Source organism: Leptodactylus fuscus, chromosome 3 (assembly GCF_031893055.1).
Source record: "Leptodactylus fuscus isolate aLepFus1 chromosome 3, aLepFus1.hap2, whole genome shotgun sequence".
Taxonomy (NCBI): Eukaryota; Metazoa; Chordata; class Amphibia; order Anura; family Leptodactylidae; genus Leptodactylus; species Leptodactylus fuscus.
This window is the reverse complement of record NC_134267.1, coordinates 126909227-126925218: the sequence shown is the minus strand read 5'-3', so window position 1 is coordinate 126925218 and position 15992 is coordinate 126909227. Positions and strand designations below refer to the sequence as shown.

Below are 15992 nucleotides of genomic sequence, written 5' to 3'. Positions count from 1 at the left end.
CCGGCAGAACCAGCGTTGATTGGCCGAATGCTGTACTCTGTTTGGCATTCGGCCAATCAACGCTGGTGAATGCATTCCTATGCCGAGATGTAACAGTGCTGGCCGTGCGCTCAGCACTGCTACACCGGAGATGAAGCAGAGCTGAGTGTGCGCTGAACCCTGCTGCACACTCAGCTCTGCTACATCTCTGATGCAGCAGAGCTGAGTATGCAGCAGGGTTCAGCGCATCTCTGATGCAGCAAAGCTGAGTGTGCAGCAGGTTTCAGCATATCTCTGATGCAGCAGAGCTGAGTGTGCAAAAGGGTTCAGCACGCATTCAGCTCTGCTACATCTCTGATGCAGCAGAGCTGAGTGTGCAGCAGGGTTCACATCTCCAGTGTAGTCGAGCTGAGTGCATGGCCAGCACTGCTACATCTCGGCATAGGAATGCATTGACCAGTGTTGATTGACCAAATACCATACAAAGTACAGCATTTGGCCAATCAATGCTGGTTCTGCTGGAGGAGGCGAAGTCTAAGATCGGTTCACAGCAGTCTCCATTCTGATCCGATCTTAGACTTCGCCTCCTCACAGATGAGCCTCCGGCAGAACCAGCATTAATTGGCCGAATGCTGCACTCTGTATGGCATTCAGCCAATTAACGCTGGTCAATGCATTCCTATGGGAAAAATTCAGCTCCCGCATATCGCAAGTTGACAGGGATCCCGATGTAATACAATGACTTGGGCATGTTAGATGCCCTCAGACATGCTTCCCCTGCTGTCCCAGTGTCATTCCAGGGTATTGGAATCATTTCCTGGGGTGTCATAGTGGACTTGGTGACCCTCCTGAGTCGAATAGTGGTTTCCCCCTAAACAAGTATTTATTCCCAATAGACTATAATGGGGTTCGATGTTCAATCGAACATTCGAGTATTGAGCGGCTACTCGAATTGAACTTTGAACATTTCACTGTTCGCTCATCTCTAGTCCCCACAGCTATTGTTTTGCTGGTACCAGTCAAATTTATTTTTTGCAGAAATACTGTACTATGACCAACTTCTGCCTGTTTTATCTTTTATAGTGTTCAGTATACTTCTATGTTGGTAGGATAGTAAGGGAATTGATACAAATTCAGGTGGTCATTGTTGTAACAGAATTAATGCTGACGTCACCGGTTAGTGAAAATTTAAAGGGGTTTAAAGGGGTTGTCCAGGAAACTAGCAAACTCCAGAGGGGCCTGGGGCAGGTGTAACATAAAAAAGTGTACTCAACTTTCTCTGGTGCTCCTGTGCCCGTACCGCAGTCCATTCTATAAGTCCATTATAACAGGAAAATTGTGGTCTCTTTCCTGGTGTATAGGACAGTGGAAGGATTATTTAATCACTAGTGATTCAAGACAGGTAATCGATTAACCAAGACATCCCTATTTGTCTCAGTGGGTAATAGGTTTCTGGTAGTCTAAGAGTTAAATACCGGGTGTTCTGTAGATTACCCCTCCCAGTCTCCAGTATTGTAGGGCCCATTCACACGGAGTAACCATACGTGTATTTTGTCAAAATACACGTGTAAAAATAAGACTCCCATTGACTTCAATTACATTTTTTTACACGTGTAAAAAAAAAAAACATGTCAAAACACACATGTAAAATGTTATTGAATTCAATGGGAGTCTTATTTTTACACATGTATTTTGCCAAAATACACACGCGTTTACTCCATGCGAATGAGCCCGTAGAGTTACTCAATATGTAACATAAGTAATTGCATGGGGTCCTTTTTGGCTGATCACACACAGAGTGTGAAGCATGGGATTTTCCAAAAAACAATCAAACCTTGATTGATGAAAAGAAATCCAAAGGAGTTTATTTTAAGAAGTCCAATTTTGACAAAAAAAAAAAACCTCAAGCAAGCATTATTATGGGGGCCCCAGAATGCCAAATCCCTCTACGAGGAAATGTCAAATCCACTCCACATGGTCTAAGCATGGTTGAGCTTAACTACCTGTTTTTATCCCACATAGACTAAAAAGGTCATATAGAATAAGGCAAGCAGATGGGAAAGCGTTGCGTGGCCATATAACAACCAATACCTGAATTCCAGGACTACCAAGGAAAAGAGAAGCATAACATTATAAATGTATAGAACATCATAGAACTTTGTCCATAAAAGTCTCCAATGTATGGGGTATCTACAGTAATGAAAGAATAATCCAGTCGTATTTTTATTAAACTCAAACAAATCCAGTTTTATTGAGCTATAAATAGATGTATTAAAATTGCAATGCGTATAAATTTTTCACTTACCTAAACCGCAGAACCTGTATTTCCTTAAACCCTGGAAGATTCTCAAATACCTTTTGCATCTATTAACAAAAGAAACAATATTTGCTGTTTAATAAACTAGTATCAGGGGTGTAGCATCAAGACCAGAGAAAAGGTCTGGTTCACACATCAGTGCTTTATATATTTTATTAATGCACCTTTTTTTCTATTATATGAAAGTACGAGAGTTTATCAGATTTTGCAACAGCTCAACAACCATCTTATATTTGATGTGCTGTCCATCTAGTCACTTAAACGAAATAAAACAAAGCAGCAGACAATCAATAAAATGTGAGACAGGGCCAGCAAAAAGTGTCATAAAAAACACATTATACAGGCAGGTAGCTACCACAGTGAATGTGCTTGTAGGGATATCGTATGCATTGATTTCCATGATTGTATAGAAATAATTAATGACTTATACTTCCATACCTATAGCTAAGTAAAAATGCTCATATTAATGAAATATTAATTAGAAATGGAAGAGCTTTTCACACCTTGAAGGTGGTTGGATAACATCTCTATAAATAGTTAACTAGTTACAATTAGCAGTCATACAACTGCAGTAAGCCAAGGTTAAAGATTGTCATCCATTGTTTGCCATCTATCTACGAGGCGTTGAGAACAAATACAGATATTTTCTTGCCAGTTCAGCATAGGAAAGGTTTCTTTAGTATGAACTTTGAACCGGCTAAAATAATTGGATGGCACATTTTTTTTTCTCTTAAACTATAAATAAATCTACTGAAGGAGTTATGGAGTACTGTCACTCTCATTGCAGATCATTGTGGTTGTGTCTCATGGGGGCACTATGGCTGTTTGGCTCTGTTATGAGGTACTACGTCCAACTGTCACTGCAGAACTGTAGTTGTCACTCATGAGGATCACTGTGACTGTTTTGCTCTGTTGTGATGTACCGTAGCAAACTCTGACTGAATTGTGGTTGCTTCTCATGGGGCAATGTGACTGTTTTGTTATAGGGTTCTGTAGCAGACTCTCATGATTGAACTTTGGCTGTCCCTAATAGGGGCACTGTGGCTATTTAGCTCTGCTATGGGTTACTTTGGAAGACTCTGATGACTGAACTTTGATCTGTGCTGTTCTGAGATACTATGGTAGACTCTGATTGAACTGTGGTTGTCTCTCATGAGTGCAGGATAACAGTTTTGTGCTGTTATGGGCAGGGCTGTACTGCTAATGAGGCGAGGTGAGGTGGCCACTTCCAGGCGGCACTTTCGGTGGGGCGGCAAAATTGACAAGTCCACTGTGGCCCCTGCAACCTCAATTATGCCCCACAGTCTAATGTGCCACTGTGGGGCATGATAGATGTTGCAGGGGCCACTGTGGGGCATAATAGAGGTTGCAGGGGCCACTGTGGGGAATAACAGAGGTTGCAGGGGCTGTGTGGAGCATGTTTCCATGTGCAAGGGATATTTATAAAAGCGTACATAGGGGACTTTATGAATAGAAGGGACATTTTGTGTGTGTATGTGTGTGTACATATATATATATATATATATATATATATATATATATGTAACAAAATATTACTGCACTGTAATGTTACCACTAGCAGCCCCCCTTCCCCCGGTATTCAGTCTAGGGGAGGGGGGTGTCTATTGATTGTCTGCCTAAGGCATCAGAGAGGCTAGATTCACAACTGGTTATGGGACATTATAGATATTTTAAAGGATTTGATTAATGAAGACAGCCTTTGAGTTAGCTGATCAATGCAGGTATTGCTTATGAAACTGTTGGCATGCAGTTGTCATGTCATGGCATAGCTGTACATTTACCCATTACTGGCAGCGTGAGGTGAAATAAAGTATTAAATGCTGCCCATTCAAATGAATGACTGACTGTGTAATAGGTCACTTGGAGTCCTTCAGGCCCTCTGAGTGACCTTCCTTTGTGATTTCTTTTTGTTTTAATAGGTCATACAGTAACCCCCTAGCCATAACTTTCCTTAACAATTTCAGTTGTTTTCAAGTGTATCTTAAGCTGGAACCTAAACAATCAGTAACTTGTAATGTGGTAGAAAGCAACATCATCTAGAAAATGGCTACAGGTGCAACTTAGCTAAGTTTATATAACTGTACTAGCTTTTACCCGCGACTTCGTCTGCGGTGATTTGAGAATTGGGCGGACACAGACGTGTGAAACTGTAAAAGTGCTTTAAAAAGTTTAGTGGGATAGCAAATGTGATGTGTTATATTGTGTATGTAGTAATATAGACAATGTGATGCGTTATATTGTGTATGTAGTGATACAGACAATGTGATGCGTTATATTGTGTATGTAGTGATACAGACAATGTGATCTGTTATATTGTGTATGTAGTAATACAAATAGTGTGATGTGTTGTATTGTGTATGTAGTGATACAGACAATGTGATGTGTTGTATTGTGTATGTAGTGATACAGACAATGTAATGTGTTGTATTGTGTATGTAGTGATACAGACAATGTGATCTGTTGTATTGTGTATGTAGTGATACAGACATCTGTTATATAGTGGAAAGCTATATGTAAATGTGAGTGAGTAGAGTGAGGGCTACTCCTGAGGTGACAGTAAGGAGTGTGCAGGCAGGTTGAGGCAGGAAATGCCAGGCAGTGTGTGTGAGTCTATAGCTGGGGCTAGGAGTCCTGATTTTGTGAGTCTCCTGCTAGGAAGCCATGTTGTTTAGTTGCACCAAAAGTAGCCTGTGACTCAATCCTAAGGGGAAACTATGTTTGTGGAAAATTGCACGCAAATCCGTCCAGGCATTTTAGCGTGATTGAGGAACAAACATCCAAACTCACAAACATCCAAACATCCAAACACACAAACTTTCACACTTATAATATTAGTAGGATGCTGTTCTCTGCTGTGTGTATAATATTGTGCATTTTATGATGTTACATGCTTTTTGCTACTGTATGTATATTGATGACTTGCACGTTATTATATAACTCTGTTTCTTTAATTGTTTGAGTTAAGGCGCTTATTTGGTGTAGAACTTCCTAGAAGAGGGTGGAAACAGGTACAGAACCCAACTGTGCCTATTACTGTCCTTGCAGTGACAAAAGACAGGAAAACTCCACCATAGAAGAGAGGTTTTTCCACATCTTCAGCTGCTGAATCTTCTCACTGGTGTGATTAGCGAAACAGAGCCAGACAGTTTCCGAAAGCAAGAGTAGTGAGCCTATCTTATGTGTGAGAAGTGGGACCTGTAGGAATTTAGCCTCAAAAACTGTCCTCTGTCCTCAACATAAGCAGCTGCTCCTGAGTCAATAAAGTGTGTGCTCGTACATGACTTTACCAGGCAGCCCTCTAGGCTGATACTATTCTACAATAAATGTAACAAGAGAGTCTGGAATTGTGTTTTATGTTTATGGCATAAGCTACATTTAGGATGTACAGTATAGTTTTCCAACTTTGCATGCAACCTGTTACCCAGGAGAATTACTGTTTAGGCAAATAGTAATGAAAAATATCCTTTTTAGTCCAAATATTTCTCTCAAATATGCAAATACTTTCTAGCAGATGCCTGCTAATGAACTACAGTAGCATGTCATTAAAATAACTGAAAGTTAACAAGTAGGTTTCTGTAAATATTTACATTTACATAAATAATTTATATTATAAGGTATTATTTATGCAAAATCAAGTTTACTTTCTTATGAAGAGTAACAAATCATAAGACACAGAAAAACAAGTATAAGTTTTACTTTTCTACAAGGCACCACTGAGAATGGTGGTAATAAAAGATTACCAAATATCATTCAATTAATTAATATCAACAATATGACAATTAAAACTTGTATAGTACTGGGGTTTTTATGAATTATATAATGTGTTTAATATGCTTGATCATTTCTGAAATCTATCATCGCTAAAATTGCTTCTAAACCACTTGTAAGCTTGCTGTTAAAAAAAAAATAAAAAATCAACCTTTAACCCAATTGCAAATGCACTTGTGCCGCAGCTGCTTCTGCAAACAATGCCACATAATATAAGGATTGACAGGTCTTAATATGCAGCAATCACAAGTGAAAACAGATGCTGTGGCAGGAATGGCTACATGGTGGCTACATGATTCTGGTGGATTTGCTTGTAACGCATTTGTTTTTGGATTAAAGTTTACTCTCTCAATTTTGAACTTTGACATGAAAATAGGATTTTCATTATTGCACTAACAATGACTGCAACAGCATTTTAGTGGATCACATTAGGTTCACACTTGCACCTGGTATCTGTCCACTGCCAAACTGTTTAAAATAAAAAAAATGAATAAATGGATTGATTGAAAAACATTCCAGTTACACATCGGGTACCCGAATCCATCTTTTTAGACAGATTAATCAATGGGTGTGCATAGGGATTTACCTGTGAATTGAAACATGAGTGATGTGAAAGACGTCTAGTAATTAGGTCTCAATAGACCCTGGAAATGGCCCTATTTCTGGACCTAACATGATACAAAGGCTATACAACAAATTACCATTGCTATAATTTTATGTAAGTCATAACAATATTTATTTACAGTAACTTGCTTTTTTAATTCTGCATATATTTTATGATAGGTTCACACTAGCGCTTGATCTCCTTTGTTCGGGTTGTTTAGGGGACCCAAACAACGGAGAGGTGGACTGCTAAAACAGTGGACTTCCTTGACTATAAACAGAAAGCACCAAGAAGAAAGAAAACACACTGCTCCAAGAGCTAAGAGTTTGATACCGTAGCAGAGATTAAACACAATACCAAAACAATGGTAGATGGCTCACCTTTAGTGGTTGTGACAATAGCTCATAACTAGAGATGAGCGAACACTAAAATGTCCGAGGTTCAAAATCCGATTCGAACAGCCGCATACTGTTTGAATGGATTTTGAACCTCATTATAGTCTATGGGGGGAAATGCTCATTTCAGGGGTACACAGAATTCGATAAAATTATACTTCCCAAGTCCATGAATGACGGTCGGGCTGGATTCTCCTTGAAGTCTTCTCCTGGCACAGCGTCCCCGCGGCGTCTTCCTGCTGGAATTCACTCTGCCCAGGCATCGGGGCCTAGGCAGAGCCGACTGCGCATGCGCGGACATGCGCAGTCGGCTCTGTCCGGCCCGACGCCTGAGTAGAGCCGACTGCGCATGCAAGGGCATGCCTGCGCATGCACAGTCGCTTCTGCCTAGGCCGGATGCCTAGGCAGAGTGAATTCCAGCCGGAAGATGCCGCGGGGACGCTGCACGGAGAAGACTTCTAAAGGTAAGAGAAGAACCAGCGTTGATTGGCAGAATGTATAGCATTCTGCCAATCAACGCTGTGTTAGGATTCTGCCTTGTGTACCGTGTGTACTGGAATCAGGTGCCCTGAAGCAAGATGGCGGGAAGGGCTTCGCTGAACTAAGTTTCCTGTTTCCTGCAGCTGGGCTGGACTCCTGGTCACATGCCTCTGGTCACATGCCTTTTAAGGGGTGTGGTATCTTCTGCACATTGCTTGTGTATTCCGTTGGAGTTTCCTCTGGCTGACCTCAAGCTCCTGGAGCTGGCTTTATCCCGCTGGTTCCCCAATCCTGCTGGGTCTTGCAGTCCACCTCAGGATCATCTCTACTTGCTGCTGTACCCCTGCTGGGCTCCCCGACTCAGTCACCTGACTACACATCCTTCGGCTTAGCTGCTGCACCTGGCGACTCCGCTGCTCGCACGGAAGTGCGAAAGGTCTGCGCCTGCTGTCGCTGAAGACCCCGGTGCCTATTCGTCCACCTGGTCCGCTCTCTGGGATTCCCGTCCACCGACAGACTCTATCTGCCCTGACATCCATTTGACCTCTGCCTGGTTACGCACCACCTTCCCGCTCTCAGCCGGCCCTCACTGTCTGCTTGTCTATCCTGTGTCAGATTTGCAATAAAGGATTGAAACCGGACCACTGGCCTCCTGCGTATCCACTCATATCGTGACACGCTGGTTCTGCATGGAACCTTAAATTTCGAACGGCTAGTAGTGTTCGATCAAGTACGAGTATTTCGAATACCGTAGTATTCGATCGAACACCTACTCGATCGAACACTACTCGCTCATCTCTACTCATAACCACTATGTAGACATGTAGGTGAGGAACCTTCAAGCAGTGGAGTCAACCTCTGCAGATATGTGAACCTCAGTAGCAACAGCCAAGTCTATGGTATGCCAAACAGCTGGTATCGGCGTGTGGAACATCCAATGGACAGGAAAAAAGAGGGCAGGAGGCGCGCTGGTCCAAACAAGAATTCTTTATTTAACACACATGTTTCAGGCTAAGCACTCTTTCTCAAGTGATGTACCCACTTGAGAAAGGATGCTTAGCCTGAAATGCATTGTGTTAAAGAAAGAATTTGGGTTTTGACCAGCGCGCCTCCTGCCCTATTTTTTTTTTTCCTGTCCATTGGATATAAACTGAAAGCAGCAGAGGTAGTCCTCTGTGCAGGACTTTTTCCTCTGCCAATTTTTAGTGGATTCTGTGATGGATTCTCCAATGGAGATTGACACAGATGTGAACGTAACTTTTACGTCATTCTACACTCATAAGGAAACGGTCAAGAATGCAAATCTATAACTAGGCTTCCTTTACAATGTCTGTCCATGTCTCCTGCATGATTCCTAAGCTCACTTAAGACCATTATAAATGGCATTGATATTTTCAGAAAAGAAAAAAATCTTGTTCATTTACATTAAGGTAAAAACTAGCACTTACAGTTTTGCATGCAATACACATTGGGCTGTTAATGGCCCAATAATTCCAGATGGCTTTTAGGCTTTCTGACTAAAGTACTACAATCTGCACAAGTGAAAATATTATAATGGATAAAGAGACTGAAAGCTTGTTGTGCAGATTTATAAATGAGATTCTGCAAGAGAGCATTTGTTTTTTTCATCAATCACTTCAATAGCATGCATTTGTCTTGCTACTTCACGTGTTTGCTTTCTATGGCACCATATACGGCTCTATCATTCATGTCTTGTTATCACTCACTTTACATGTCATGCCCAAGAGCAGTTTACCTAAAAGTAAGGCTAGAGAAAATTAAAATCAGCACTGTGAATGGTAGAAGATTGCCAAGCCTAATCTTGTGGTTTACACAAAAGGATCTGCTAACTACCATTTCTGTAGGAATAAAAGAAAACAATGCATTGATGTCCTGATCGTCATTTTAGTAACATTTGTAATACACGGAAGCTGAGAATCATATAATCAGAGTTAACTATTCCCTTGGTAGGTCAGAACATGTATGACTATCAGCCACCTTAGTATTTTGGACTTTTGTAGATTTTTTTGACACCTGGCGTTTATTTAGGCATTTGCCTAAAATCTGCTTTATGCTGGGGCTCCACGTGGCGTAAGCACCATGGGGGGAAAAAAGCGTAGTTTTACAGTTACAGCAAAGTGGATAGGATTCTAATGAATCCCATCCCCACTTTGCAGAAGAATATGCGCAGTGGAGACCCTGCGATTTCCAAAATTGTTACGGTTTTAGAAATTGCAACATGTCAATTATGCCTAAAGAAATGCCAGAGATTTCCCTATAGGTATAATTAATGCAGAAAGAAACTGCAGAAGAAACCATTACGAGCTTTCTGTGAAAGCGCTTCTGGAAAAACTGTGATGCATCGCGATCGCATTTTTTCTAGCACCTCTATTTTGCTGCCGGACAGTACATGGGGTTTTAAACTTCTGAAATAGTTTTGGGGGGCCTAAACAATAAAAAAAACCCTTCTATACATCATTCTAGAGGAGTCATTGTGGGACATAGGTGAGAGGGTATAATTACACCAGTCCTTCATCTGTAAGTCCCATTGAGTCCCCAACATCTCTCAGTAAATCCGGATAAGACCGTTCTTCTTTTTATCTAGAGCACGCCTTGTTTTGTGCACTTAAATTGGTGACGTTCTTTGTCTTAAATATTTATTAGAATTTATATTATAGTTCTTTGGGTCCTCGACTGCTGGAGATAACAGATTATATCGCTTGGCTATCACCGGCACTCCCACTGAAGTGAACGAAGCGATGTATGTGCTGTCTGACCACAACTCCATTCAGAACAAGGGACTAGTTCTCCGGATTAGTGGGGGCCTGAGCAGTGGAACCCCAACCAATCTGATGGAAATGCATGCAAACTGGTGGAAACCCATGTACATACATGGTAAGAATATACACATTCTATTCCATTAGATCTAAACCAGTAACACCAGTGCTGAAGGAAAATCCTAAGCCATTATCCAGTATATTTCATTACTTAGTCCAATTTCGGAGTAAATTGTATTTCCCTTTTTGATCATTTTTTTCGCATGTAATCTGTCACAGAAAACATTCTGCAAGGCGAAGGCCTCATGTTGTGGCAATGCAGAGTTTTTGGCTGCTGCAAAGATGTAGCACAGAATGATACTGCATTTTACAGCGCCAACAAAGTAAATGAGATTTTGGTCAATACATTCAGAGCACAGTTGGTTTTCTGGCGGTATGTAATACCACCCATCTCTGAGGACATAAAAGGTCCTTTTTAATGAGGTTGTTGGCAACACGATAGCGACCATTTACATGAAATATATGATAGGAGTTTGTTTTCTGCAAGGATTTTTTGGATGCGCAGCAAAAGAGTATTTGCTTAGTTTTGTTGTTTTTGGTGATAAGCGCTAAGGTGAATTTTATTGTTTTTTTTTGTTTTTTTAAGAATTGCATCACCATATGAAGAAAATACATCACTTACCTGAACCTGAAAATTTGTGGCAAGTTCTTGGTACTGAGGTGAGTTTGGATCACTAAGTTCAGTTGTAAACTGTTGGTTGTTGAGGGTAACTGTGAACTCTACAATCTGCTGTTTTGGCTGTTCTGGTACTAGGTTGGTAACTTCAGTGTCCTATGATTGAAGAAAAGCTTTAAATTAGTTTAAAGGTACAATTCATCACAATTAATATTGCATAATATGGAGTATTACAATATCTGTTGAATTATAGCAATATTACAGAGTAAATAAACGGATATATACAGTGCCTTGCGAAAGTATTCGGCCCCCTTGAACTTTTCAACCTTTTGCCACATTTCAGGCTTCAAACAAAAAGATCTAAAATTAAAATTTTTTAAGGAGGAATCAACAACAAGTGGAACACAATTGTGAAGTGGAACAAAATTTATTGGATATTTTAAATTTTTATAATAAAAAACTGAAAAGTGAGGCCTGCAATATTATTTGGCCCCTTTACTTTCAGTGCAGCAAACTCACTCCATTCAGTTCAGTGAGGATCTCTGAATGATCCAATGTTGTCCTAAATGACTGATGATGATACATAGTCTCTGTATAAATGCACCTGCTCTGTTATAGTCTCAGGATCATGCAGACCAAGGAACACATCAGGCAGGTCTGAGATACTGTTGTGGAGAAGTTTAAAGCCAAATTTGGATACAAAAAGATTTCCCAAGGTTTAAACATCCCAAGGAGCACTGTGCAAGCAATCATATTGAAATGGAAGGAGTGTCAGACCACTGAAAATCTACCAAGACCCGGTCATCCCTCTAAATTTTCATCTCAAACAAGAAGAAGACTGATCAGAGATGCAGCCAAGAGGCCCATGATCTCTCTGGATGAACTGCAGAGATCTACAGCTGAGGTGGGAGAGTCTGTCCATAGGACAACAATCAGTCGTACATTGCACAAATCTGGCCTTTATGGAAGAGTGGCAAGAAGAAAGCCATTTCTCAAAGATATCCATAAAAAGTCTCGTTTAAAGTTTGCCACAAGCCTCCTGGGAGACACCAAACATATGGAAGAAGGTGCTCTGGTCTGATGAACCCAAAATCCAACTTTTTGGCCACAATGCAAAACGATATGTTTGGCGTAAAAGCAACACAGCTCATCACCCTGAACACACCATCCCCACTGTCAAACATGGTGGTGGCAGCATCATGATTTGGGCCTGCTTTTCTTCAGCAGGGACAGGGAAGATGGTTAAAATAGATGGGAAGATGGATGGAGCCAAATACAGGACCATTCTGGAAGAAAACCTGTTGGGGTCTGTAAAAGACCTGAGACTGGGACGGAGATTTATCTTCCAACAAGATAATGATCCAAAACATGAAGCAAAATCTACAATGGAATGGTTCACAAATAAATGTATCTAGGTGTTAGAATGGCCAAGTCAAAGTCCAGACCTGAATCCAATCGAGAATCTGTGGAAAGAGCTGAAAACTGCTATTCACAAACACTCTCCATCCGCCCTCACTGAGCTCCAGCTGTTTTGCAAGGAAGAATGGGCAAGAATTTCAGTCTCTCGATGTGCAAAACTGATAGAGACATATCCAAAGCAGCTTGCAGCTGTAATCGCAGCAAAAGGTGGCACTACAAAATATTAACGCAAGGGGGCCGAATAATTTTGCACGCTCAATTTTTCACTTTTTTATTTGTTAAAAAAGTTTAAAATATCAAATTTCGTTCCACTTCACAATTGTGTCCCACTTGTTGTTGATTCTTTCCCAAAAAAATTAAATTTGATATATTTATGTTTGAAGCCTGAAATGTGGCAAAAGGTTGAAAAGTTCAAGGGGCCGAAAACTCTCTCAAGGCACTGTATGTACATGATAGAAACAGTTCTCTAACAAACCATAGTAAATACCTTTAATAAAGGCTTAGTGTCATTTAAGATTTCATTCAAGGGAGTATCATTCGTAGAAAGAAGTAAATCAGGTTCAGAATGAGGGAAACCTGTAATTTAAATGAGATGGTTACAATTCTGTTAATACATTTTGGTGCAAAAATGATGTAAATGAATTTTCATACAGCACTGGGGGTGTACCTCTGCGCATGTCCTTCAGCCATTTTCCTGTGGACTCTCCCGTTCGGCCACAGGAAAATGGCCGACGGACATGCACAGCGGGTACTTTTGGACGAAGACACGAAGATGACACGGAAGAAGCAACAGTTTGGAGAAGAAGAGGTGTTGCTCGAGCGTTTTCAGACATTACAAGGGATGCCCCCAGTGCTGTTTTAGTGCAGGGGAAGACTCCCAGTGCTGTCTGAAAACTCATTTAGATATGGAAGAAAGAAGATATTTCTCAGGAATGGTGGCACAGATCAGAATACTGAAGGTAGGGGAAGAATAGCCTTTCTTTAAGGCTACTCTTATGTGTACTTAGTTAAAAATGGAAATTCTAATGATATAATCCCTGTCATTTGACCAGCTGGCTGCTGAAACACCATAAAATCAGCTATCATTATGGAGGAGACTGCCAAAGAATTAAATTTTTTTGTGCAATGGCAGTGAGAAATGTAGTTTTATTTGTCCATTACTGGGCTGAAAAAATTTGTTGCAGACATTTTAGCATTGATGTGAATGGAGTCGCAGAATTATGTGCACAACACCAACTGCTGTAGAAACAAATACATTCAAAGGGGTTTTCTGGAGTTGCCAGGCCTGGCAGCAGTACTGAAAAGCTGATCAGTGTATGGGCTGGTCATCATGCCCCATGATCGGATATTAATGGCCTAGCCTTCCATGTTGCATCCCACTGCATTTTGCCTGGTGAACTTAACTAAGGATCCTTGAGGTTAGTACCATTCTGTCTTACTTTAGGAAGGAATTGACAGGTGTTGGAAATATACAACATATATATTTTAGCTCTACTGTATATGTGACTTTAGATCTCCTCTGTTAGTAGAATGTATGTAAAGATTACAATTTACTATGATTTTCACCACATTTCAACAATGGTATATCTGCATTCTTTTGAAACCTTTAAAAAAAATACTGGTGCCTAAACGGAGAAGAGAGACCAGAGTAAAAGGATAATATACCTGACATATGAAATGAAATGCGTAACATGTTTTTGTAAATATGTAGATGAACTCTTTGAAGCAACCTCTTTGGAGCAATGGCAATGTCCTGGTTGCTCCAAAAGCTAATTTTCATATTAACAAAAATAGTGATATCTTGGCAATGTTGGCACCAATTCACAAGGGGAAAACGCTATTTCATTGAAGTGGCCCTAACCTATCTCTCTGCGGTGCTGGGTTGATAAGCCGATTTCTGATGACAGACTCCCTTTAAATATTGTTCTGTAAAGTGTCCTAAGACCCTCTTAAGTATAGAGAACATAACAATCTTGTACTATTGGATATATTTTTATTGCAGTTATGGCTTGTTTTAATCTCAAACTACAGATGCTATTAAACTCAAGACAATTAAAAACAACTATCCAAGTATAAAGTATGCATGTGTTATAATTGTGCGTATAATTATGCAGTTAATTTAGGGGTTGGGTATAGTAGAATTAATATAGTAGTGTTGTACAGGGAGCTTAGATATATTGAAATATAAAAGCCAGGGGGACACACTTTGTAAAAGTGTAATTTTGTCGAAAGAACGAAAATTGCACATTTGCTCTTTATAAAACCCATCATCTGTGAACAACTGGTCTGGCAAATGCAGTCCCCTATATTTTTTTATGAAGAAATATACTAAACTATACTGTAAGTTTGGCATGTGACAGGTTTTATAAATGTGCCCCAGTGCCCCATTAAGATCAAGGTTTTTTTAATCAAGCTATATTTCAGGTTGCCATTAGGTATTCCAGAGGAGTAGCTGACAGATGCTATAGCTTATTGTGGTAGAGGAGGAAGTAATTAGTAGTAATTGCATAATCATTAACATTAGTACTGGAAATCGTTTAAGAAGACTTACCAGTTATGGACTCAGGAGGGTCCTCAATTACTACTGGAGAGAAAGTGGGTTCTGTAGACATCTCATCCTTCCTAGATAATAAGGTGCAATGTCAATCAGTTCGGGAAAACCTAAAAGAACCACACATGGGGCTCTAATCTATTTAAAGTAATAAACTTTAATTGGTGAAGATAAGCGCTGCTTTCTCATGTATAGCATTCTTATATATCCTACTGTGAACATTAAATGGATTAATTACTCCTACTTGCAATTTTACCAGTGCTCGATGGATGGATGTATTCAAGAATAACTATAGCAATACATATTTAATGGGGGAAATTGCCTTTGTAATGGGTTTGCATCTTATGCAGCATTATGTTTGCACATACAGTGTATCTCAGTAATGCTCAGAGAATCTTTCCATCCTCTAAAATGTTCTATATTAGATTAGTTCATAATAGACACATCCTTGGAATTTTTGACCAAAGCGAAGAGTAACCTTGAAGCCAAAGAATTTCGTAGTGTTATTTATTACTATATATTTGTCATAAAACCTTCTATTACAGGGATAATTTCAACAAGACAACCCTTTTTCCATACTTCCTATTAGGGCATATAGAAGTCACATAGGGGGTCCTTACTTTGGCTCACCTCTATTAGGAAGGAGATGGATGAATAAATGGATGATATGCCATTCGTTTGAATAGCTGGAATCTATTACTGCATCTCTTCTGTAGTGCCAATGTAACAGAACTGTATGGCCCAGTGGATCATTGAGGTGGCTTATTGTAAAAAGACAGTCTCTTTAACCCCTTCTGGTACCTGTACTCAGCGCCGCACCTCCCATGAGGCGACCTGAAGCGAGCGCTTCAGGCGGCGCTATGTCAGGACCCCAGGGAGAGCGGCATTTTTTATTACCTGGCTTAGCACCGAGCGGTGGTTTGGGGAGGCCACTGGAGCAGCGCTGCTCCAGCAGCCTCCCCTCACGCTCAGGCAGAGAGCAAGTCCTCTCCATGCCTGCTCTCT

At 40.4% G+C, this 15992-nt stretch overlaps 1 protein-coding gene across 3 annotated transcripts in view; it reads right to left on the bottom strand.

The window, feature by feature from the left end:
* Nucleotides 1-15992, bottom strand: part of IMPG1 (interphotoreceptor matrix proteoglycan 1) — a 261526-nt gene that overhangs the window by 149180 nt on the left and 96354 nt on the right. For all 3 annotated transcript variants that reach the window (XM_075268295.1, XM_075268296.1, XM_075268297.1), the window contains exons 5-8: nt 14988-15058; nt 12924-13012; nt 11024-11173; nt 2285-2343 (exon numbers count right to left, since the gene is read on the bottom strand). In XM_075268295.1, coding sequence (XP_075124396.1) covers nt 2285-2343; nt 11024-11173; nt 12924-13012; nt 14988-15058 — 369 coding nt within the window. The remainder of the gene's footprint in view (nt 1-2284; nt 2344-11023; nt 11174-12923; nt 13013-14987; nt 15059-15992) is intronic.